Here is a 25,058-nt window from a genome sequence, read left to right on the forward strand (position 1 = left end):
ATCACCCAAAGGACCAACAAGAGCCATCCAATCATGGATTTAATGGCTGGAGACAGTGAATATAGAGAAACAAGCTTTTAAAAGGCATCTGCTGAGTGAAATCGCCCGTTTTGGTCTAATACCCTGCGCTTGCTAATCATAATTCTATCACACGTGTACCAGTTAAGCTTCAATGAACTGTTCAGTTTGTAAAAAGCAGTTTAAAGCAGGTGAACAAACAACGTAAAGTCAAAGGCAAACAAACATCAAAAGTTTCGATCATTTTTTATTCCGCTGTACACCGAGAAGTATTGTCTTTCAGTTCACATGATCAATATTGACATGTTGATTATGTAAGATTTTATTCATAAATAATCCACGGTAAAAGAGAGGAATAGGATATGGTTTTTCTTTAATAATGGTATTTTATATAATAATTTAACCTTAGAAAGATAAAAAGGATTTTATACATATTAAACACAAAGCACCACTAGCGTTACACACAGAAATGTATTTCAACTCAGATCTTATGTAACTGGGGATGGTTCAAAGCTCTTTTCAAAAGAGAATCAAATTCCCTTTTAGAAAAAAAAGCCAGATGGTTTGCCTCGTGCTAATTGTTAAAATCTATGAAATAGCGTGAAATTTCTCTGCTAATAGATTATCTACAAGCTTAGGTTGCCAGTTAAGGTATTCTTAAAAACGGCTGATTTGCCAATGTGGATCCATTTCAAATCTTGATAAGGAAATAACGTCCCTCCCAGTGTCAAGTGGAGTGTACAAGGGCCCACCTCATTCCATCCTTACCCCTCCGGGGCTGAAAGGGGGCAGCCGAAATGATCCCCCCCCCCACCAGCCTCAGTTTCCTTCTAGGGCGAGGAGAGGGGTCTTTCTTGAAAAGGCCAAAAAATCTAGTCTTTCTCTCTGTCTCTCTCTCTATTTTGGCAAGGGAGTATTCAGATCTGGCTTTCTGATCCTATCACATTTTTTTCTAAAAAGAAAATATTGGTTGAAAAAAGCGGTTGCCCCTTTAAAAGGACCATGTTTGCCCCGTGAGTTCCTAACCTTTTTTAAAAAAAGAATCACAAAATTCACTCAGTAGTTGTTGTTTTCTCCTAGGACGTCCTTGAATATTTAGGGAATCACACACTGCACTGGAGGAGCCTCTGCTCTGGTCATTTTAACTGTAAATGAAGGGATCCCCGAAGCCTGTAGATTTACTTTCTTTCCCCGGGGGAAGGAGGGGGGCCCTAATTCCAGCCCCAGGCTCGGTAAGAGAGAAAGTGAACCCATCTGGCTGGCAGGCAAAAGGGGGCAGCGCTACGGGTGGAAGGCAACAGCTTGGATGCAGACATCTGTGAAGAGGGAGGGAAGGTGCACCATTAGTCTGAGGCCCCCAAATCTCTGGACTTGCGGACTCTGGAGTGACCCAAAGAGCTTTGAACGGCTGGACATTCAACCAGTTATGTGAAAAAACTGAAGGAAGTTGTACCTCTCAATACCACCTCAACAGCAGCCTACATCAAAATATGAACAGCAGAATATTCTTTACCAAGGAAAGGGCCTTGGTTATATTTTAACGTAGACTGAATAGTATATTCTTTATTTTACATCCGAACGGGGGCAAAATCTTCATCCTTTGAATACAAAAGATGAGGCACATTCAACTGTCCTGCAAGTACCACCTTATAGTGCCAACCAATCGGGCTCTCACCCATTATTACCTTTGATAACTCACCGTTGCCAGTCAACCCGCGTATGAACTTAGCCCTTGTCTTCCCTTCTGCCTCTTACAGAGACAGAGACAGCCTAACTCTGCAGCCCCGGGGCCACATACCACTCTGTGTCCTGGACAGAAATACAAACAATTATTTCCAGAAATAAAGGGGGGGGTAAGGCTTGTAGATGCCGTTTGCCATATGAAATGTCAAACGTTTAATATTCTGCATCTGGGATTTATTACCACTTGCCGTGTCTCAGATGTTATTTCTGAAAATTAATGTTTATTGAAAACACAATTTTTCTTTCCTATTTTAGGTCTTCAGCACTCTAATCCCGTACAACCATTCTGCATTTAAATCCAACTGATATTTATTCGTATCCACCAGAAAGAGTCCATACACGTGTACAAAGCGCAAAAGATGCCTAATGCCAATTTATCTACCCCTAAATACAGAAAGCTTATGATTATCTGCATTGTCCTTTATGCATCCTACAGCAAAGGCAGAAAGCTGCGTTATACCGAGACCGGCGGTTGATTCCTGCCAGCTATCAACAGGAGTTGATGTTGAGACTGGGGTGTTTTTTCCCCCAGTTTTAAATGGAATTCTGGCAATTTCTATATGCAAAACAAGAAGCCCGCCACTGGCTCCCGTAAATATATATATATATGTATGTATATAGGCCCTCAGCTGTCAAAGTTCTTTGCTCAGACCTGCTGCTCAAGCTACAGAAGCTAAAATGAAACAGAAGCCAAGCGAAGGAAACTGCCTGATCTAGGACCAGCGTGAGCCCCCCTTGCTAGTCTAAAGGCACTGAAAGTCCCCCGAGAGACCCCCCTAAACAGAATCCAAACCTTCTCTGGAGTTGATGCCTGTCAGCAACTCCGGATCTCCTCTCGGAGAGGCAGCCGCTCCTTTCTCTTTCCCAAAAGGTGAACGGGGGTGTGTGTGTGTGTGTGACTGATGCCCTCGTGGGCAAAGGGCAGGTGAGGCAGTTCCCCTCTCCCATCACTTCGTGTGCCGTTGCCCCTGCAGACACACCGCCGCCTACACACCCCTGCCCGAGTGAGACAATCCCTTGCTAGGTTACCAGCCACGGTTTGGGCGAAGGGAAGCCGTAGCAACAAGGAGCTAGGAAGGCAACGGGGAACGGAAAGGGGTCGCTGGGGCTTCCTTCAGCGGGGAGGTCAACTGACGCACAACGCTAGCACCAGGCCACAGAACTATCTTAGTATCCACAGGATGGACTTAATCACTGAAATGCCTCCGGACACTGTGAATGCACACAATTGTTTCCAATAGCAAGACACGATTTAGCTTGGGGGCGGCTTTCCACCTCCTCTGCGACAACGCGTAAACAGCAACTACACAGGTTTGACAGATGTACTTTGTAGCCTCACGTAGCTGCCGCAACCTGGCATATACTGTGAAGTGCAGTTGTAAGAATGTCCAACCATTCCTCCTGCCCTCCTCCAGTCGGGATTTTCTCTTGAATCCAGAACAGGCACTTGGACAGATTGGGCTCCCTTTTGCTAATCTGTCACAGGAATAAATATGCAGTAAAAAGGAGGGTCCATCCTGTGCGCCATGAAAAAGGGGAGTTCTTCTCCACGGATGCTTAAATTGCTAGGGGAGTTTTTCCCCTTTGAGCCCAACTCAGCTGCAGACACTCTCTTCACAAGGAAACATATTTCAAGTCTGCCCCAAAAGAACTTCCCAGGTCACCAGATGCCACCTCAGCCGCGTCCCCATAAAACCAAAGCGTATCACAACTGGAAGAGGAGAAGAAATGGGCTCAGTCTGTGTGTCCTGCCTATCAACAGCACTAAGGCGGCAGCAAAACTAGGAAACGGGGGCAAATCCCTCTGAGCGGCCAGGGCCATTTCAACCCCTCCCAACTGGGGTCTGAGACCCATTTGCTCTTCATTCCGGAACCAAACCTGGGAGGCCCCCGAGGGGATGATCCGTATTACACCTCAATTAAAGGACGGCAAGGCAGATTCTGAGCCCTGGCAAAACCCAAGTGCCGTTAATTGGAAACAGAAAAGTTCGGGCTCACGAGACCAATTTCAACCCCCACCTATTTCTGGGAACAGACGCGGAATCCCCCCCCCCCCAAATGCTTTAAAGGGCTGCTTAAGAAAAAACCGCCTGGACAACTAGCACAACCACACAGCAGAACGGACGAGATCAAAAGCAAACTAAGGGAGATACTTGTTAGCAGCCTTTAATTGTCATGATTATATAGGCCATTTTTTTTATGTTTCCAGTATGTTGAATTATTTATTATTTATTGTTATTTCACATCCAAGGTGAAAAAAATCTCCTGATTAAGGTACACCTATTATATAAACAGTGATTTGATAGACTTTTTTTTTTACAAGTTCAAAGTCGCCTTGTAGCTAATGGAGGTCTGATCTGCAAACTCTGGGAGTCCAGATTATGTATAAGTGAAATTGGATAAATGGATAAAATGGAGAGAAACATGAATGGGATTAGAGGGGTGAGAGAATTTAAACCCCTTTTTTAAAAGGGTGCGTATGGATAGCTAAATAGTGCGATATCTTTTTCTCTTTTTAAACACTGAGATTAATTAACATTAATCAAGCCCAAATAAAAATGTTCAAGAAGATTTCCGTTTTGTTTTTTAAATTACGGCTGCAGTGCAATTCTACATGTGTTAACATAAAATAATTCCAAAACTTTCAGAAACCAAGTTTCGCCTGGATTTAGTCATTTTTGAGTGGTTTCGGTTGTTGGAGACTTTGCGGTAGAGATTTTCACTTTCCCAAGGAGAAAAACATCATTATCTCTGTGACAAGCAAAGGTAGCAGAGTTTTGAAAGGAGCAGTGATTCCCTCGGGCATTGCAAAGGATTTTCTGATTTCTATCACAACCGAGAGACAAAGGGACTGAATCAACCCGCCAGACCCAAGAGCCAACGTCACTGTAGAGGACGGGGCGTTTTCTTAGGAGACCGGAACAGTTTCTATTTCATGGAATGATCGTTTGTCTCTCCAGGGTCCCAAAATTACTTTTATCTTTGATTAGTTGGAAAACTACCAGGGCGCTTCATCTCACCACTGCTAAGTGCTGACTCAGGTACAGAGGAGGAGGAGGAGGAGGAGGAGGAGGAGGAGGAGGAGGAGGAGGAGGAGGAGGCCGCCTTCCTCCAGTCAGCCGCTGAGCTGGAGGGCTAGTTCTTCACCTCGGCAGCCTCCTTCTCCAGGCTTTCTTTGGTCTTCTCAATCTCTTCCACTTTTTCCTCCTTGTGCAGCAGCGATACGATCTCGGCTACTTGCTTGGTAGAGATATCGATATCCTCCTTGTCAATCAATTCGATCACCTAGGCAAACATTTTTAAAGGTATGGGTTACGTGTGCCACTTGGGTTTCCTTCCTAAATAGTTTTGAAAAGCTCGAACAGGAAAGAAAAGAAACCCGAGTGCCTTAAAAAACAAAGTTTGTCCCTAAATCCTGCCTGACTCAAGCACCAAGCAGCATAAAAGGCCACCGCTGAAGAACATCAGGAGGCCTTTTCCAAAGAAACAGGTGCTTCTTCCCGTGAATGAATGCCGTTATTTGGGAAATGCTATTTCTCTGACAAACACGCTGGAGGACCGACTTTCCTCCTCCCAGGTAGCCTTCGCCCTTAATCCTCAACGTCTCTAGGAGCTGAAATATTCCACCCCGGCTGCCACGCTACACTATGCAGACACAAGAGTGCGAAGACAACTCAGGGCACCTCCAAGCAGGAGGCTGCAAGTGGTCCCAGGTGGGCTGGCGGGAGCGACTGCCGGGGAGACACACGAAGCCAGCCCCCCGCCCTGCCCGGCCCTGCCCTGCAATGCTGCTGCTGCTGCTGCTGCTCAGAGGGCTCACCTTGACCACGTCATCCAGGTTGATCTTGCCGTCCTTGTTCTCGTCCAGCGCCTCGGCCAGCTTGTTCAGCTTCCCTTCGGGGATTTCCTGGAGCTGCTTCATCACGTTGATGAGATCCTGGAGGCTGATAAGGTTCTCCCTAAGTGGGAAACGCAGCCTGTAGTGAAGCAAGCGGTTACTACCAGGGCTCGGTGGGCGCGGGCGGAGTCTCTGCGTAGCCTACTTCGTTCGGGTGGAAATCCCAAATTGTTTGCCGCCTGGATTTTTCCCTTTTTTTTCCCCATTCCTTGTAAGGAGGAAGCCAGGAACCACAGAGCTTCTCTGACACCCGGGACTCCTTCGTGGGCAGCCTCCTTTTTGTTCCTCAAAGGCTGGCCCCTTTCAAAAGCCCCACCCCCACCCACCCCCGTTCCCCTGAATGGATTGCGATGGCAGAGCTCCTCCCCCCTGGCCACACTGCCCACCACTCACCCAATGGGACCCCCGCTCAGCTCTTCTCCGGCTGGTTTCTGGTCTGTCTCCAGCTCCAGAATAATTCGATCGATCTGCCCAATCATTCGGTTCACCCTTTTAGTCAGCCTCTTGCTGGCCTTGGATTCCTCCACCTCTTCGGGTCCGTTCTTAGACAGTTCCTTGATTTCTTGCAAATCCTAAGGGTGAAAGAGGGACGCCTTTTCTTAACACGTAAACCTTTTGATACTGAAGGGGGGAGCTGGCGATGGGAGCCCAGCCCAGGCTTACGAAAGCCGCAGGGTCCCCGGGACCCTCTGAAGACGCAGGGGCAGCTGTGTCCCTGGGGCGGATACTCAACCCAGGAGCCCCGGCCCGGGGTCTGAAGGAAGGGCAAGGCCTCAGGACTGAAGGAGCCCAAACCATGCCAGGGACTCTGGGAGTCTCCAAGCACGGAGAGAAACCCAGAAAGGAAGCTGCCTTTGTGGCCCCCGTTCCCCTCCGTCAGAGCTGGGAGATGCAGAGGGGGAGCCCCTGGCCTCACCTCGCTGTATTCCTGCACGTCGTCCTTCAGGTCCTCCAGTTCTTCCTTCTCCTTTGTCAGCAGCTTCTTTTGTTCCTTCAGTTTAGTGCAAGCATCGCTTAGCATGTCAATCTCCTCTTTTGTTATTTCTTCGCCCTACGTCAATGGGGAAGGAAAAAGAGCGCTAAGCCCCCGCGGCCCTCCTCCACGTCCTCCTCCTCCTCCTCCTGCCCACCTAAAATACACCACCCAAGAGGCTCTACGGGAGACCCAGGAACCGGAGGGGTTTAAGGGCAAGTGACGTTCGTCTCTCTGGATGCCACTCCATGAATTCAGCGTGGATCCTCACGGAGAGAGATCGACTACGGTTGGCATTCTATAGCTCTACCTATTCCGCAGGCCCGCTCCGCGTGACATGCAGCCACCACCTTTCGTATTCCTCAATGTGAAAGAATGCGCTCAGGTCCAAGTGGCGCAGACCTGCCCCTCTGACTGCAGCCCCCACAGGACGAAGGACAATGCCACGCTTTTCAGAGTGGAGGCAGGCAGCTGTTCTTGAGAGGTTTCGGCCTGGATTTCCACGGACGCCTCCCTGGTTATTTGGAAGAGGCCGCTGGAGCCCACGGTTTCTCTCGGCCCCCTGCCTGCCATGAACCCTGGAGGGCCCCAGGAACCCCGGCCACGCAGACGTGATCACGGCGGAGGCCCCTGCCCCTGGAGAAACGCTCGGAGGATGGGGCCCTGGGCCACAGGGGCTGAGAACGTGTCCAGAGAGCAGGCGAGGGCAACGGACAAGACCCTGGAGAGGAGCCGGGGGGGGGAAGGGGCTGCTTTCACCCAGGAGGACCTTTGTTGGTACGGCCGGGTAGGAGGGCTCTGTGACTCCCCTGGGCCCATCCAAGAGAGTTACGAGGTGGGCTAGTGCCCCAGCTGGATCGTTTTTACAAATAACTCCAGGCGGCTGTCGAACGCTCCTCCTCCTCCTCCTCCTCTTTTCCCCAACACAACCACAACCCTGTGAGGTGAATTGGGCTGAAAGGGAGGCACTGGCCCAAAGCCACCCAGCCACCCTTCATGGATAAGGCGGGACTAGAACTGCCCGTCTCCAGCCTGGCGCCGTCACCCTTAGACCAAACTGGCTCTCAGTCAAGTTTAGCCTAGCGGGCAACACGTGAAGCGGCAAGGAGACTCCTGTCAGTCGACCAAAGGCTCGGACTTGAGGAAGAAAGCTCTGCCCGAACCACGTCTTCCCTTCAGCGGAGGAATCGAAGGGCAGGCGGAGAAGGAGCCCACCCCTTCCGGGACAGCCAGGAAGCTCCCCGGAGGGACCGGGGAGGGCATGAACAGAGAGGCTGGCAGGACCAATCATCCGGACAAAGATGATGAGCAACTTCCTGGGTAAGACCAGGCGGGGCAGTCCCAGTACAAAAAAAGGAGCAAAAATAAAATAAATAAGAGAAACTGAGGGAAAAAATAGCAATGAGTACAGCTTAGTTAGAGCAAACTGAAGACTGAGGACCGGAGGAGGAGGAGGAGGAGGAGGAGGAGGAGGAGGAGGAGGAGGAGGAGGCTGCCGACTTATGAAATTCAAAGTCCATGTTTCAAGTTTTTGTGGAAACAGCAAATACTCACGTGAACGTTAACAACATTTCTATTTATGCACAAATATTAGTTAAATCCGGGTAAAGCGAGAATGCCTGCACTTTTCATTAAATTGCAAAATAGCTGACAAACTTACTTTATGCTATGGCTAAATCCACCTACCTTCTCGTGCCTTTCCCGCATCCTTCTGCACTACAAACTTTCACAGACTGAGTTACAAACTGGCTATCTTATGGGGCATGCTACGCTATGATGCAGCACACTGTGCAAGACAGGAAAAAGTTATAACAAATTATATTACTTGCTTACATGTATTACATCCATTTTACCCCTGCCTGCAATATACACAAAAGCACAAAAAAAATCCCACAAACGTTATCACTGAAAGAACACCCAAATCAACGGGAACTTTTTAGGAAGTAAAACAGCATATAAAACAGAATAGCGCTTCCATTAAAACTAGGCTGCTGAATTTTGAAAAACACGGAGCCTCCGTATTCCAGATCTAGGTGTTGTTTAAGCTAAAATATTTTACCAAGAGATGCTGACAAAATGAAGCGGAAAAAGTGAATCCACATTAACTCTGAAATTACTTTGTTTGCAAAACCAGTCTAATAGGACAATTTTTCCCCCTTTCCCTTCAACCGATTCTCAGAGGCTGCCTGAATAAATCCCTGGCGTATTCTTGGCAGGGCTTTTCTCTGGCCTCCTCCTCCTCCTCCTCCTCCTCCTCCTCCGGAGAGAGACTGGCCCAAGATCACCCAGCTGGCTTTGTGCCTAAGAGGGGACTAGAACTCACGGTCTCTCTGTTCCTAGCCTGATTCCCCACCAACGTGGCTCTCCTATTTGACAATGCTTTTGTTGACTTTCTAGCCAAGAAATGATTCCCAAATGATTTTCGACTGCATCCTGCAAATGAGGGATCCTTAACTTTTTCACGCAGCTTCCACTGGTAAGAAATCACGTCTGAGTCTGTTTCCTGGACAAATTTCTCTCTGGGGGAAAAGGGAGGCTGGGCCCAGCCCCTCTTAGCCGGGTTCTTTGTAACTGCACCAGTCTGAAGGTGTTACCTGATCATTACTATATAGTGGCTTGCTGTGATAAAGGGGCAGTTCAAAGAAGCTGCCTGCTCTCTGTCCACTTCCGCTCAACGTCCACATCCGACCTCCCAGTGGTTGCTTAGGAAACCTGCCTGTTCAATCCGCTTAGGCCGAGAGGCTCTCCATGCCCTCCACGGTCTGTGGCTAACTCGGCCATCCGGCCAAAGTCCCACAGCCAGAAGAGCTTTGGAGGCTCTGGTAAAGAAGATCACTGAGAGAGGGATTATAGCAAGTGTCAAAATCTTCTTCTTTCCAGAGAGAGCAAAGGGCTCACGCAGGAGGCACCCAGGGGCTCAAAAGGGAGCGAGGCTCCCCTTATAAAACAAACGCCTGGGACCGTTCCCCAGAAAACTGCTGGCCGAAGAGCGCACCGAAGTTTATTCGCTCGGCCCCACAAAGCGCCACTTACAAATTCTTCTTCTTCTTCTTCGAGAGGGTGAAATGCTGCAGAACGGGGACTGTTTTGCACCCCTGGCAGTCAAAGCATGTGAAGCCAAATAGAGAGCGGCCCATCTCCCGTATAAAGGGCACAATTCGATCTTTTCTCTACCTGCTTCCTCAGAAATTCAATCTGAATTACTTAGGCCAACACTTCAGGGGCCAATTGCCGCCCCCCCCCCAACCCAAAAGGGGCTTAATACAACTAGAGGCAACAGGCGTTTTGTTAAATACACTCAACTCCTGGCCAACCTGTCGCTTCTACTCAGTTGGCCTTACTCTCACAGAACGGAGGGTGGACTTGCAAGAGACCCCTTACATCGCCGCTCTCTTTCTCTCTGGGTTTACACCTCCTGCTTTCTCAAGAGTGAAGAGGGGGCAAGGCCGCTCCCTGTAAGCAGCAAAGAGTATGGATAGAGAACGTCAGGCTGATCTAAGCAGAGTTAATACTTGCCAGGTACCCTTCGCAGAGAATAGTCCCTGCTCAAAGAGGAGACTCTGAGCTTTGGCTCGTTGGAGCCGTCCTCTGAGTGCTACTAGGGGAAAAATGTAAAACCAAAAAACCCTCCCTCCTTTTGAATGGTTCTGCTCCAGAGATCTGGGGCTGACAAGAGACAACTGGGTATGTTTTGGGTTCTGCCCATTTTACACTGATCTTCACTGAGTCCTCAGTTTTCCCAATTGCGCCTTGATAGCAATTCTTCCAGAACGTAACATGGCGAAAGACTTGAGGAGTTTGAAAGATTCATAGAGCACTATTGAGGTCTTTGTTGGTACACATAGCTACTAAACGTTATTCTCCTTGAGCAACAGTAGATAAAATGGTCTTTGTCCTATTTTTAGATGGCAGCTATCTAATGCTGGGATCAGTCTCATTTTAAGCAGCTTAACTGAAGCTGACTTCTTATGACTTTTCCTAGTATAGCGTTCCAACTTTATTTCACCACAGTGCTGACACTCAAATCTTAAGCAGCCCAGTTTTCATCAGCCAAAGACTGCCCAGCCTAACTTTAAGTACCGGGACTGGAACCTTAAGTAACCAGCAGGTAATGAATTCAATCCTTCTCTGTGTCGTCTCTGGTAATTGGATGGAGCAACCCTGACCTGCCTCCCGATCCCCCTTGCAGAGCCTGCGCTGAGCTTCCCAGCGTGACCCAGTCGCCTCCCGCCCACCTCAGCTTTTACCTTCGTGCCTTCCAACACGGGGGCCGTATCCGTCAAAACCTCTGACTGGAGGGCTAGGGTCACTTTTGCCGGTTCTCGGTCAGCAGTGGCATCTAGGGAGACTTTGTTCAGAGCTGAGGGATCCAGATCTACGCCCACCTCCTTCCGGAACACAGGAAAGACAACAATTAGACCCGTGCGGCTCAAGTATCGTTTCACGTTGGGGACGGCGAGATGGACGCCCGGCCCTTTCATGAGGGCTTCTGGCAGAAGAACGGCAAAGCCTTCCTTGGCCTCCTCCCTTGAGGTCATGGGGAGGATTTCTATCCCGCCGTTCCCCTCCAGGAGCTCAGCGTGGCATCCACGTCACGGCCTCCTCAACCCTCCGGCCTCCCTTACTCACCCTCTCCGCAGCGTGAAGCGTCTCTTTGGCTTTTTCGGCCGCTTCGGAAAGCTTTTCCAGCTCCTTCTCGTGCTGTTCTTTCCTGATGGCTTCCTCTTCTTGGAGCGTTGCTTCCAGTCTGGCTTTGTTGTCAATCTTCTCCCCTTCCACTTCCGCTGCTTTCACCTGAGCCTCTTTTGCCTTTTTTTAATTCAGGGCGGGGGGAGAGAGAAAAAAAAATGAAATGTACACCTGCGGAGACACACGGGGCTTTCCCGGAGGAGGCGAAGGCTTCGGCCTGCAGAGCAACAAGCCGGGTCCTGCAGCCCAGGGAACTGAGCCCTGGTTTCACCCAGGCAGGTAACGCCACCTTCCGCAGAGACCCGCCAGAAGCTCTGAGAAGCCGCCTAACAAGACGGGAAGAAAACAGCCCGGGAGGAAAAACCCCGCGGCTCTCCATAGGGAACAAGGAGTCCTCAACTTACGGCCACAATGAGGCCCAGCATTTAGGTGGTTAAGTGAGAAATTGGTTCTGCCCCATTTTACGACCTGTCTTGTGGCAGTTGTTAAGCCCATCACTGCAGTTGTTAATTTAGTGACGTGACGGTTAAGTGAACCCGGCTTCCCCGTTGACTCTGCTTACCAGAAGGTCCCAAAAGGGGATCATGTGACCCCGGGACACAGTGACTGTCGTAAGTACGAGTCAGTTGCCAAGCTGCTGGGTTCGGATCACGTGGCCACCTTGGGGATGCTGCCACGGCTGTCAGCGTGAACAATGGCCAGAGGTCCCTTTTCTTCACGCTGTTGTAACTTTGAACGGTCACTAAATGAACTATTGTAAGTCGAGGACTGCAGTGGGATAAGCCGCCCATCTACAGGTGGATTTGCCCTTCCGGCCGCAAATGTTCCAATAACACCAAGCACGTTACTCTGTTCCTTTTAAGACAAACTGAACTGCCTTGGAGGCAAGGACAGCAAAGCTGCCCGGGGAACACATCACGAAGAGGCTACTCAGATATTGCGGTGCTCCTCACCCGGTGGCCCATGGAGCCCCGAGGGGCCCCGCGGAGGCTGGAGGAAACCCCGTGGTTTAAGCCTTGAGTTGAACCTTGGGGGCCACCAAAGGTGCTTAGAGGGCGGTGAAGGGAAAGGTTGAGAACCGCCGAGATGCCACCCAGACAAGAGCTTGGGCCAACTGCCTGGGCGAGACGGCATCTCCGTGGGTAGAGAGACCAATTCATACCACACCTTTTTAGCTCCCAGAGATCAGCTCTGCTCAATCCATCACAGCAAGCTGGGCCTTCTTCCCTCCACTCTGTCTTAGTGTCCACGGAAAAGGGACACGAATGGCTCTTGGGGCGACACAGATTGCCTTTAACAACCAGATTTGTTACCAAACGTGAAAGAACGTGAAAACTTATTCCAAACTGAATGAAATCATTCTAACGCAGAGGGTTGGGGGTGGATGTGAAACCTTGAACAACGTATCTCCCCAAGGTGTAAAATTCCTAAGGCTACAAACACCTTGACTGCTTCCAAGACCGCTAATTCGTAGAAAAAGGCTGGCCACGCAAAGCAAAACCTACCACATTCTCAGGGAGGATTTGCAAGGTCGTTTTCAGCTGGTCAGCCGGAGACAGAGTTTCCGGGAGGTACAGAGCTCTGGATAATATAAGCAGGGAGGTTGGGATTTCTTGATTCAGGTGCAAGTCCAGCCACTGCAATTAAACAAGATAAAATATCAGGAGTTCTTGGTTTGATGCAGAGACCATCATACGAAAGCAATTATTCCTTTAAAAGAAGGCCTTTTAGATCTTAAGTGGCAATATTTTTTCCTACTGGGACACACAAAATGGGAGATACAATAATTTAAAGCTGAAATAGAAGCACTGTATAATTTGCCTCAGAGCAACAACTCTTCTCGAAGTAAGGTTTTTGAATAGCACAAGATCGAGGTTGGAAAAGTATCAGCAGTTACAAGATACTACATAATGCAAATAGTGCTGAAAACACACCCAGGAAGCCCACGGTCGCAAAACTATGGCAATCTACCTGTTCCACAGACAACGTTCCAAATTCTGAGAAAGTATTAAGTCGCTAGGAATATCATCGTCTTCAACATTCCACTGTGTTTTTACAGATTTCATAAGTGAGAACTGGCGAAGATTTTAGGATGCGATGCAAATTCCCAAAATTACTAGCAGAGCTCCTTCCTTTGATAAAATCTCCTTCCAGATTTGGTCAAAGGATGAGAGTCCAGATTGGAATTGCCAGGCAAGGGAGGCGGGTACTATATTCTCTGGGTTATTGCTTAAAAACCTGGATGTCTGCAAAAGCCAGGCCTCCCCCAGCAGAGGCAGAAAGGTTGGGGGGTTCCATCCCGTGAGCCATTCTGGCTCAAAAGACATCTGCGCCCCCAGGCCCATATGCATGTTTGGGTGTCTGTCTGCAGTTCAAAATTCCATGCATGAGTTAGAATTGGGCCCTGGCAGTTTTTAGCAGAGCTCTGCTGGTTCTTGAGCCGTTCTCTCTCATGAAGAGTATTCTGAGTAAGCGCTTCTGTGCCTGAATTGCTCCCGTCGGGATCCAGGAGGAGTTTGGGCCTCGTGACCAAAGCCTTCTGACACTCCTGGCGGATCCAATACCTGCTTCAGCTGATCCTTTAACCGCTCCTCCGTGACGCCGAGGGCTCTCATGCCCCTCGCTCGGCAGGCTGCTTGCAGCTCCTTTACTGTCAGGCTATCCGTGCCTTCCTCCATTATCAGCTAGACAGGACGAAAGAGGAACAGCGCACACACACGCTCATTCTCCAAATATTCAGAAACAACCGTTACAACAGGCAGCTCTCTTCCTTCAGAACAATAGCTCATGACCTTTCTCCACTTGAGCCCCGTTCCCCTCCACATGCATCGTGATTCTAAAATTAATCTTCTTTTCCACAACACAGTTTCTTTAAATAAACCGTAAACAAAAAAAGTTCCCCCCCCCCCACACACTTACTTTATCATCTGCTTTGATGCTTCTCAGTCGCATTATTAGCTGGAAGCGAAGAAAGTTGTTTGTTCCGATGGACTGAAGTTCTAGAAGTTTACACAGAGCAACCAGTTGGGGCCTTGTGAGGTTGTCCAGGGTCAGCTCGTCCTCAAACAGCTTAGAAAACCGTAAAATCTCTTCGTTGCTCGGCCTCTCACCCGTCTCGCGTATCTGAAATTAGAAATGGTACGCTATGAAGTCTTACCACAGCCACTTTTTCCTCAGAAAAGCAGGGATTGACCCTAAGAAATGTTAACTATGATTGTGTCAGATGTGTCTATTATTATCCACTTGCCTGGTGATAAAACACAACAACACAACTTAAATTTTCAAATACCTTTTGAAAGAAGGTTGAGAAATCCTTCGTAGCGTTCCCTTTGGCTGCTTTGTTTTTTAAGGCAATCTCCTCAATGGTATCTTGAAGAAATTTAGCCACCTCAAGCTTTACCCTCAGTTCTTTCTTCAACCTCTCTTCCTAATAAGAAAAACAAAAAGGCCCTTTAACAGAAAGCGGCTCCAGACAGGGATTAAAAAATTAATTTCCTATTACGTCCGCTTTGGACACTATTAAATCTCGGAGGGGTACAATATTTAGCAACGTTCTTATGTAAGCTCTTCTAGCCCAGGAACAGTTACTGGAAGCCAAGCTGAACTGAACGAAATGAGTTTATTCCCAACCAAGTATGCCAGCCCGCAGCTTTGCATAGGGTTATCTAAACGAAGAGCCGCTCCTCAGCCGCTCCATCGAGGTATTTTCTGAGCTCTCTCGCTAAAAATCAAGTTCTTTCACATTGAGATTTAAGGTCCTTCGCGTGCAGGCTTTCTGAAGTCAACTTCCCTGAGTCTAAGGTGAAGTAAGGACACTCCGCAATCCTTTATTCCGTCCCTTTGAACACTGGGCATAATTTTAACAGAAATGAGCACGCTGTGATTGGAGAGAGGGGTCTCCAGACAGCATGGTCCACCTAGCAGAGGCATTTTGGAACACTTAGGCCTACCTGCTCAGGTGTACGGGTATTTCAGCGGGTATTTTAACCAGGGATACTGCCGCTCCATAGACTTTCCTACAAATACTTCCCGATGTAACTGTTACCTTCTTAGATTTTGTCTCAAATGTTGAAGGAAGCATATTCGGGAACAACTTCAAAGCTACGGGAAGCAAGAATTCCATGAAGGGAACGACGATGAAGACCAGGAAAGGGACCAAGCGAAAGAGGTCGGCGCAGATCCGAAGGAACTGCCAAGAGAAGAAACAAGCTTCGGTTTATCGCAAGAGGAAAACGGAAACAGCCCACAGCCTTGCTTGCAGGCATTGGGCAAAGAGCGAGGGTCCTATTATCACACAGCTAATTGACAGTATCTTTTTTGGGAGCTTTAACTATTAAAAAAACCTATGATCAGTTTTATCGAGATTATTTCTTTTCAGACCAAGCAACAAGTCCTTCCTACTTTCAACACAGAGGAAAACGGTATTAATAAACTTGCCCTTTACTGCAAACGAAGCTGCAACCTTTACATGGAGTCATCCAAGGGGCTTTTCCCTCAGCAGAGCAGCCACAAACGGCACCAACAACTATAATCACCACTGAGTAAAAGGGGCTTTTCTGTCTTAGGAGAGAAATTGTGGGCTCTGTGCCGTGTCCGAATCGTGTGTTATTTTGCTCCATTTACCTTCATGCCACACCTGCACTTCTCATTAAAAAGCACATTTTTCTTTGCGGTTTTCAAATCTGACATAATATAAATTGGCCGGTTTTTATACTTTTGCAAGAAAAATGAGATAATGAGCGTCTATTATTACATTTAAAAGCATGATAGTATAAAATCCATACAGGCAGTCCTCGACTTACACAATGGGGACCGCGATGCCTATTGCTGAGCAAAGCGGTTATTGGTCACACCCAACCTTTCTGACCATGGTTAAGTGGATCGTGTGGTCATTAACCGAATCCAGCTTTCCCCATTGCCCTGGCTGTCGGGAAGCTACCTAGGGAGGTGCAAATGGTGCTCCCGTGAGCCTGGGACGCTGCAACCGCTGCGAATACACGCCAGGTGCCAGGCACACGAATGTTGATCAGGTGACCATGGGGATGCTCTATGGTTGTAAGTGCGAGGACCGGTTAAGTTGAGGACTACCTATGTTGCTGTAACATTTCAATCCCTGTGTTGCTGAGTTATTCAGATCTGGTCATCCTTTTCTTAACTAAATTTAACATTTCGCCCTACCTACTCCTACCTTGTACTTTATAGATAATGAATATAAATATTCTGCCGTTTCTGTGTACACACACAATGCTTTTTCTGCATGAAATTATTTCTTCGCCTCTTTAATTTCTTTCCTGCCGGTGTTTCATTCCTTCGGTACCAGAACCGAACTCCTGAGGAACACTGAAGTCAGTCCCATGGCCTGGTAATCACTGAATTTCCATCCCAGGGAGAGTGCCGTGGGCAGCGTTACCTGTCTGCGCTCCCGGCGGGTCATGGAGCTGCCGTGAAGAATCTGCCAGAGCATTCTGGCGGCAATTTTGGAATCGATCCACAACAACCGAAAGCCATGGTAGTAATGCTTCACCTCGTCCACAATCTTCTGCCCGATGGATTTTTTAACGACGGTTTCTTCCACTGCTGGACTATAAACGGGGCCCCCTTCTTCCAACTTCTTGCTTTTGTCTTTCAGGGTCTTCAGGGATTTCTCTATTACAGAGTCATCGTTTCTGGACGCGGAAGAATGCCAGTTCCTTACCGTAACCCAACAAGGCCCTGAAAGGCCTCTGCTGGGAGGGGGCCACCGAGAGTCGAACGCTCTCAGGGCCGCCCCCTGCCTTTTTTCTGACCCCTTCGTCCAGGCGTAGCTGTCTTTTGTGCAATAAATGTAAGGTGAGATGTTAGTGCAATATTTTAAGCGGGCAGGCCTGTAAGAGAGAAAAGGCAGGTTTTAATCTTAATGGCGCACGGTATACTTTTCACCCCATTTATTTCTACAGTGACCGTAAGTTAAGTGGGCCCACCAAAAGCAACGGTGTGTTTGAGAGGCTTCCCTTTCCTCACTAGGAGAGCCAGGATGGATCCTCTGGCAAAGTTCTCCACGACATTCTGGCTGCTTAACGGTGGGCTCCAAAATAAGCGGATACATAGCTGACTCCCAAATCTTTGTCAAAGAATGCCAGTCAGTGGTCCCTCATCAAACTTGGAGAGAGGGCATCACAGGTTTCAGTCCTGATAGAAGTACTATTCAGCACAGGTATTAAGGACTTGGCTGGAGAGGCGAAGGAAGCCTTCGGGCAGGAGCTGCAGAGTCAACTGTTGAGGGGGCTTCAGTTTACATTTTCACCCTGCAATCTATTGACTGGACTTGGCGGCCTCCGCCTATGATTCATTCATGCAAAGCGTGTATCTAGTTAGATGTTCCTACGCATACACACCGCTGCTACACAACTGAGTCTGTGAAAAGACAAAGCACTATGACAACAGAAAAAAAGGGAGAACCAAAAAGGGAAAATTCTGAGTTTACTGCTTCAACCAACGTTCAAGCAGCAAAGCAAAACCCTGAAGAAAAAGGGTCTGGTGAGAAAGTCCCACGGAAACTAAAAATTGCAGGTTACTACCTCAGCAAATGGCACCTTAGCTGCTTCATTTGAGTTCAAGAACAAAGGAACCAAAATATCTTCTACCTATTTTCCCCAAAACAACAACCCTCTGAGGTGGGTTGGGCAGAGAGTGAGTCACCCGGCCAGCTTTCATGCCTAAGGCGGAATTTGAACTCACAGCCTCACACTTTATAGCCTGGCACCTTAACCACTAGACCAGACTGGATCTAGCTAGGCTGCTTAACTAGAGTTACTTAAGTTCTACTTAAGACAGGACACCCACAAGGAATCCCCTCCCTATAAGGCTAGTCTGGGTGGTGAAACCTCCTCTCCACTGAGCCGGAAAAGGGAACTTCTCCCTTGTGGAATTGATGGGGATTCAGGCTAACTTGAGCGCAGGGCTGTAGGAGCAGGATCCCTCGGGAAGAAAGGAGGTGCCCCAGTCCGGGTGGTCACAACGACAGCCTCTTGTGTCCGACTGAAATGGGAGGGCTGGGGTGAAGGAAGCCCCCTGACAGAAGCAGAGACTGCTGGGATCAGAGGGAGGCTGGGGTTGGCTGGGCTTGTCTGCTCAGGGGGTTATCAAAAGGGGGAGAGAAGGGGGGGACCCCAATTTCTGAGCAGCTGCAGAGAAAGCATTTTCCATCCAGAAAAGAAGAGCGGCTGGAGTCATGCAGCGATGGAAGAAACGGCCGAGACCCCGGAGGACCCTGGGCAGCCTAGAGACCACCCCGACTGGAGCAAAGGGAGCGCGGGGGTCAAGCAGAGCCCCTTTAGCGCTGCTGCTGCTGCTCCTCAGCGGGCGAGAGAGTTGCCGTCCCCTCACTGACTCAACTCTTCCCTGGCATTCGCTCTTGTCTCTTGGAAGGACATTTATGGGATTTCCCACTAACCCATAACTGCCTCTTAGGAGGCTCAAGGAAAACAAAGCAACAATTTTAGGGCTGGGCTTGGTTTTTTGTTTTTTTTTAACAGAGCGCTGTGGGCAGGCATGGCTGTTGCTCTGCTGGTGGGAATCAGCGGGAGAGAGAGAGACAAATAGGGAGGAGGAGACCAGGAACAGGGAGTCCTTGGCTTACAGCAGTTCGTTTAGTGACCCTTCAAAGTGACAACTCTGGAAAAGGTGGACTTATGACTGTTTTTCACAGTCATGGCCTTTGCAGCATCCTCATGGTCACATGGTCAAAATTCAGCTGCTTGGCAACTGATTCCAATTGACGACGGTCACAACGCCCCAGGGTCACATGGTCCTTTTTTATGACCTTCTGACAAACAAAGTCAAGGTGGGAAGCCAGATTCACTTAACAACCATGTTACCAACTTAACTGCAGCAATTCAGTTAACAACCGTAGCACGAAAGATTGTAAAATGGGGCAAAACTCACTGAACAAATGTCTCACTAAACAACATAAATTTGGGGCTCAAATGTGGTCGCAAGTCGAGGACTACCTGTATGGCCTTTGCAGCCATGCAGCAAAATAAACGCAAAGACCTTCACTGACTCTGTGAAACAAGTCAAAGGCACAACCACCCAGAACTGTAAATGGTCTTTTTGTACTGGCTCTGGTGACAGCTTGGAGGGGAAAGTCATAATATAATTTATGCACAATTCATTTCATTAAATAACTAGGTGGCTTATGTTTGATGTATGGGCGGAAAGACAGCATATAAATATGTGCATTTATATTGCACCCATTTTTAAATTTTCTGTATGCAGAAGTCTACTACTTCACTATTAAAATTTCCCCCTACTCCTAGCTACTAGGCAGATAATTTGCATGAAAGAAACCTAATGGATTTCTATGTTCTATGGCCATCCTTCTCCTCTATTAGAAAAAAACATAGTGTTCTGTGATAGTAAACTATTCTCATAACTATGTGAACTTATGTGTACACTTAAGATACAGTGATCTTAACCATTCATAAACCAGAGTAACTCCAATGGCTTATTTGAAATTAGTTTTTTTCTTCGAACAAACTTTTTAAAAATGTTCTTAAACACACACTCAGAAAATGAAGATGCATACATCTTACAGAATAATTGCTTTAATACCTTTTAATTTTAGCTTGCTGTAGTTTGTCATAAACATCTGATATGAACCTCTATATATTGGGTTTATCTTATGATAAAGATGGTATAAGGAGCATAATAAACATTTTCTACTGAAAATAAACACATAGTTTTCTGTAAATTCTCTTCCCCTATAATTCTATAATCTTCCAAACAAGTGATAATTATTTTCATCCTTCCTAACCTCAGAGGGAAAATCAGCTTGTCACTCTTGGATACTACTGGACAAAGCACCAATAATCCTTTAGGCCACCAATAAGTCTGTAGGCCATGTGATGATGAAAATCTGAAGTTGTAAAGATATAGAGGCCCACAATTTCATTTTTTGTGTGTGGATGTGATGGCAAAACTGGTTTGCTATTTCTTTTCTGGATTGGACTTTTGGAAGCACATTTCAAAATTATTCTGCTTCTTGCTTTGCACTACACATTAAGAAATACTTAAAATGGTAACAATTTTATTGTTCAAATTTAAGCCTGTCTGTGCTAAGCCAAAATAGAAGAACAATCTTAAGACAGGTATTTTATTTACCCCAAATATGTCCACACCCCTTAGGAAAAGATAAGCAAAATCCTGTGCAGTGACTACCTTATCAACCTAAGGTGAAATCGAAATCCAGCTGAGACCAATCCTGCAGAGTTCCTCCCTCTGGAATAAATGTGGACACATCTCACACATCATATATGTGAGCACATATAAAATTTGCGTCTCCAAACAAACTTGCCAGAAGTTGTATTCCATCAAAGTCAAAGCAAAATCCCATAATTAAGAACTACTGACCAAACTGTACTACCTATAAAATAATCTCTTCCATCTTAATAACAAACATTGTCAACATAGGCACGCCCCATTCAATATCCAATACAAACAATAACACAGAAATAATGGGAGACAAATGAGATAGGAACAAAGAAGGCTCCATTGAGAAGGCAGGAAACAAAACCGGATGAATATGGAAAGTTGTAACTGAACCGAAATGGAGAAGAAATTAAAGAGAAAGGCCTATTTTGATACTGTAAAAAGGTAAACTAATCACACAATCATCACCTCCTAATCAAAGGCTAAACTTCAAGTCACACCTCGAAGTCTTTCATTTCAGTCTTTATAGTTATTTATTACAAACATGTATATATATATATATATATACCAGCTGTTATAAGACGGGGTAGTTTTCAGAAGCTTCCTCCCTTCCATAACCTGTCAAAGTAAGCCGGTCACTGGGAACCGTGTGGCAAAGAGTCATACTTACAAGTCTTTTATTAGCCTCCTGGAGGAACAGCTAAGACAAGCAAGGCTCTCCAAGTGACCTACAAGGAGAAAAGCAGTCTGGGTAGGCAGGCAGGCAGGCAGGCCAGGAAGAGATTAAGAACCTCCTTATTACACTTGTCCCAGCCTGATATCAAAATAACTTTGCCCACCACACACGATTCAATACTTCAGGAAGAAATAAGGCCACAGTTAAGATCAAGTCCAAGATCCTGTAATGGTTTTTGTTAGAGCTCACACAGCAAGAGGCTACAGGCAGTCCTCGACTTACAAACACAATTGAGCCCAATTTTTTTGTTGCTAAGCGAGACATCTGTTAACTGAATTTTGCCCCATTTTATGACCTTTCTTGCCAGAGTTGTAAAGTGAATCACTGCAGTTGTTAAATTAGTAACAGGACTGTTCAGTGAATCTGACTTCGCTTATCAGGTGGTCATAAATGAGTCAGTTGCCAAGCACCCAAACTCTGATCACATGACCACCGCAACAGTCTTAAAAGTGTGAACAATGGTCATAAGGTGACTTTTCTGAGTGCCGTTATAACTTTGAACAGTCATTAAACTAACTGTTATAAGTCGAGGACTACCTATATTTAAACTATAGAAATTCATCAGAGCTGAGCTTGATGAATTCTTTTCTTTTAAATCAGATTAACAGAGTTGGAAGGGACCTTGGAGGTCATCTAGTCCAGTGGTCCGCCAACCAGTGGGTCGGGGACCACTGGTGGTCCATGAGAAAATTTTGGTGGTCTGCAGAGAAATCCCCCCCCCCCCAGCAATGAATCCAGGCTGTGCAGGAACACAAGGCTGTGCCTCCCACATGGCCTGTGGGAACACAAGGCTTGTGTCGCTTGCATTATAAACAACACAAGGTAGTGAGGGGAGGGGGCAAAGGGGGGAACTTGCCCCATTCGCCCCACACGCCTGGCCTGGCCACCGGGCTGCTTCTTTCTGCTTCTTCCTTCTTCTGCTTTTGGCTGCACGCAAGGAAAGCAGCCAAGGTCTTTCTTTCTCTCCCCCCAACTCTGCCAGAAATGAGTCTTTGGGACCCTGCAAGGCCTCCTGCTCCAAGAGGCTGCACCAGCAAAGACTCATTCCTGGTGGAGTTTGGGGGAGAGAAAGAAAGACTTCTGCGGCTTCCCTTGCATGGTACCAAAAGTCTCTTTCTCTCTCCCCCTGAGAACGGAGCTGGAGACAGTATCCTGTGAATGATCGATTCCAAATGATCGGAAAATGGGGTGGGGAATTTTCCTGCAGACTTTTTTGGGAGGGGGGATTTTCCCAGGGTCTAAAGTTATGAGTTTGGTGGTCCCTGAGGTCCAAAAGGTTGGCGACCCCTGGACTAGTCCAACCCCCTGCCCAAGCAGGAGACCCTGTCTGCCCGCTTTCTGACAGATGCCAGCCCAGTCAGTCTCTTCTTGAAAGCCTCCAGGGAGGAAGCTCCCACAACTTCTGAAATCCTTTTTTCTGTGCACAAGGACCTCAGGTGTCCGAATCCGTGTCCCCGGAGGGCAGGCAGTGCAGAAAGCAATCCAGGCAGTCCAGGAGGGAGGGATGGGGTCTATGAACCGCAGGGGCCCCAAAGGTGCCTCTCAAAGGGCTAGAAAACCTTTTCCCCCTGAAAAGGAGCATGAAGGGGCCGTGAAGAACAGAAAGGCTGGTCCTTGCCACTCCCTGACATTGAAAGCCCCGAGAAAGGACAAACCATGGTGACAATCCCTGCCCAGGTACGTCTCCTGCCAGGCAAAGAACCTGGGGGACCTCGCCTTGGGAGATGCAATTTATCCCCCCCCACCCCCCAACCCTGTGCCTGTCATTCCGGTCCAACTGAGCACTGGCTCTTCCTTTCCCTGGGATATTCCGCATGGACAGGCAGTCCTTGACTTACGACATTTCCTTTAGGGACCATTCAAAGCGAGGACGGCACTGAGAAGAGTGACTTAGGACCCTTTCCCACTCTTACGACCATTGCAGCCTCCTCTCCCCCCGTGGGTCCCCTGATCAAAACCACAGGCTTTGGGCAACTGCCTCATACTTACAACGGTCGCAGCCTCCTGGGATTACGTGGCAAACTTTGGGCGACCTTTCTGAGCAGCAAAGTTTATGGGGAATCCCTTAACAACCCCGTTGCTAATTTAACTGCAGCGATTTAAAGGAAGGAAAGTCGTAAAGCGGGGCAAACCTCACCGAACAGCCTCCGGTCCCAATTTGCCACATCGTGGTCGTAAGTCGAGGACTGCCTGGGTGTTTGTGTCCGGCCGTTGGGCTGCTGCGGGGGGGGACGACCCGGTCTACCGGCCACCCTCAGCCGCTGCTCGGACGGGCCCCGAGCGACAGTCCGGGCCCCGTCCCGCTCGGGGGAGAGGAGGCGGCGGCGGCGGCGGTGAGCCTCGGCCCACAGGGCCCCGCAGGCCCCGGCAGGCCTGGATATAAGCCTCTCGGGGAGGCACCCGGGGCGTTCCCGGGCAGGGCAGGATTACCTCAGGAGACCCGGGGACATCCCATAATAGCGTCCCTGGAAGGAGGTGCAGAGCGGCCGGGCCCTCCGGGGAAGCAGCGTCGCCTCTCCCGGACGGGACCCTCGGCTGCCAACCCCCACATATCCCCTCACACACAGAGAGAGAGAGAGAGAGAGAAACGCTTCCCCTGTGGAACATCTGCCTGACGGGGATCCGCCCTTCGCCCTTCCCGCCCGAGAGGGCTGCCCTCCTCCTCCTCCTCCTCCCCCGAGCCCTGCCTCCTCACCTGCCGCGGCGGCCTCTCCGCTGCCCGGCCGGGGCAGTCCCGGCGCCCTCCGCGCGCATCGCCTCAGCAGCACGAAGGCCGCCATGCCTGGGCCTGCCAGCCGGTCTGCGCCTGGGCGGGGGCGGAAGTGGGCGCGGGGCACGCCGGGAGGTGGAGTCTTCCGGCGACGGAGGGAGGGCCACGTGCCGCCTCGGAGAACGGGGGTGGGGAGGGAGACGATAAAATAAAAGGAAAGGGCGCCGCTTCCGGGCAGGGCGGGACGCCTCCGGCCGCAAAAGAAGGGATGTCGGAGGCCTTCTAGTCCAGCCCCCTCCTGCTCAAGCAGGAGAGCCGATAAGCGGCGGCCCGGTCTCTCTTCCTCCAGTGCTTGGGTGCTGGCTGCTCCGCATATGGGGGGCAGCCATCTGGGCGGGCGCACAACCACACTGGGAGGCTGCACTTCGGTCCCTAAACGAGTGGTTGCAAGCCCAGGACTACCTGCGCCAATATAAACAGAGTAACAAGCTTGGAAGGGGCCTCGGAGGTCTTCTAGTCCAGCCCCCTGCTCCAGCAGGGGACCCTAAAGCGTTTCAGACAGGTGGCTGTCCAGCCTCTTTCTGAAAACCTCCAGTGATGGAGCACCCACAACTTTCTTGCGGCAAGCAGTTCCACTGGTCGATTGTCCTCAATGCCAGGAAAATTCCTCCTTAGTTCTAGGTCGCTTCTTGTCCTGCCTTCAGGTGCCTTGGAGAAAAGGTGAACCCCCTCTTCTCTGTTGGAGCCCCTCAGATACTGGAAGGCTGCCATCCTGTCCCCCTAATCCTTCTAAACATATCCAATTCCTGCAATCATGTTTTAGCCCCCAGGACTTTAATCATTTCAGAATTAGAATAGAATCCTTTATTGGCCTGGTGTAATTGGACACCCAAGGAATTTGCCTTAGGTGCAAATGCTCCCAGTGTACATAAAAGATATTCATCAAGAATCATCAGGTGCAACACTTAAATGATAGTCATAGGGTACAAATAAGCAATCAAATCAATAGTCAATATTAATCATAAGGATGCAAGCAACCAAGTTACAGTCCTACAGTCACAAGTGGGAGGGGATGGGTGATAAGGAGTGATGAGAAGGTTAA

At 48.6% G+C, this 25,058-nt stretch overlaps 1 protein-coding gene across 2 annotated transcripts; it reads right to left on the reverse strand.

Moving 5' to 3' along the window:
- Positions 1-248: 248 nt before the first annotated feature.
- LETM1 (leucine zipper and EF-hand containing transmembrane protein 1) lies at positions 249-24,054 on the reverse strand. Of its 2 annotated transcripts, none has more exons than XM_026720445.2 (14): positions 23,942-24,054; positions 21,181-21,238; positions 16,732-17,185; positions 15,367-15,510; positions 14,611-14,748; positions 14,241-14,444; positions 13,886-14,005; positions 12,827-12,958; positions 11,262-11,441; positions 10,880-11,020; positions 6,576-6,710; positions 6,053-6,231; positions 5,582-5,720; positions 249-5,046 (listed from the first exon to the last, which is right to left on the reverse strand). In XM_026720445.2, exons 1-14 carry the CDS (start codon positions 24,024-24,026, stop codon positions 4,897-4,899), a joined length of 2,259 nt encoding a protein of 752 aa, XP_026576230.2. In that variant the 5' UTR covers positions 24,027-24,054; the 3' UTR covers positions 249-4,896. The 2 variants fall into 2 exon arrangements, with proteins under 2 accessions (XP_026576230.2, XP_026576227.2); XM_026720442.2 differs by having other exon boundaries at positions 5,582-5,738.
- Positions 24,055-25,058: the final 1,004 nt, after the last annotated feature.

Source organism: Pseudonaja textilis, chromosome 8 (assembly GCF_049901715.1).
Source record: "Pseudonaja textilis isolate UNSWEBS1 chromosome 8, rPseTex1.2, whole genome shotgun sequence".
NCBI lineage: Eukaryota > Metazoa > Chordata > Lepidosauria > Squamata > Elapidae > Pseudonaja > Pseudonaja textilis.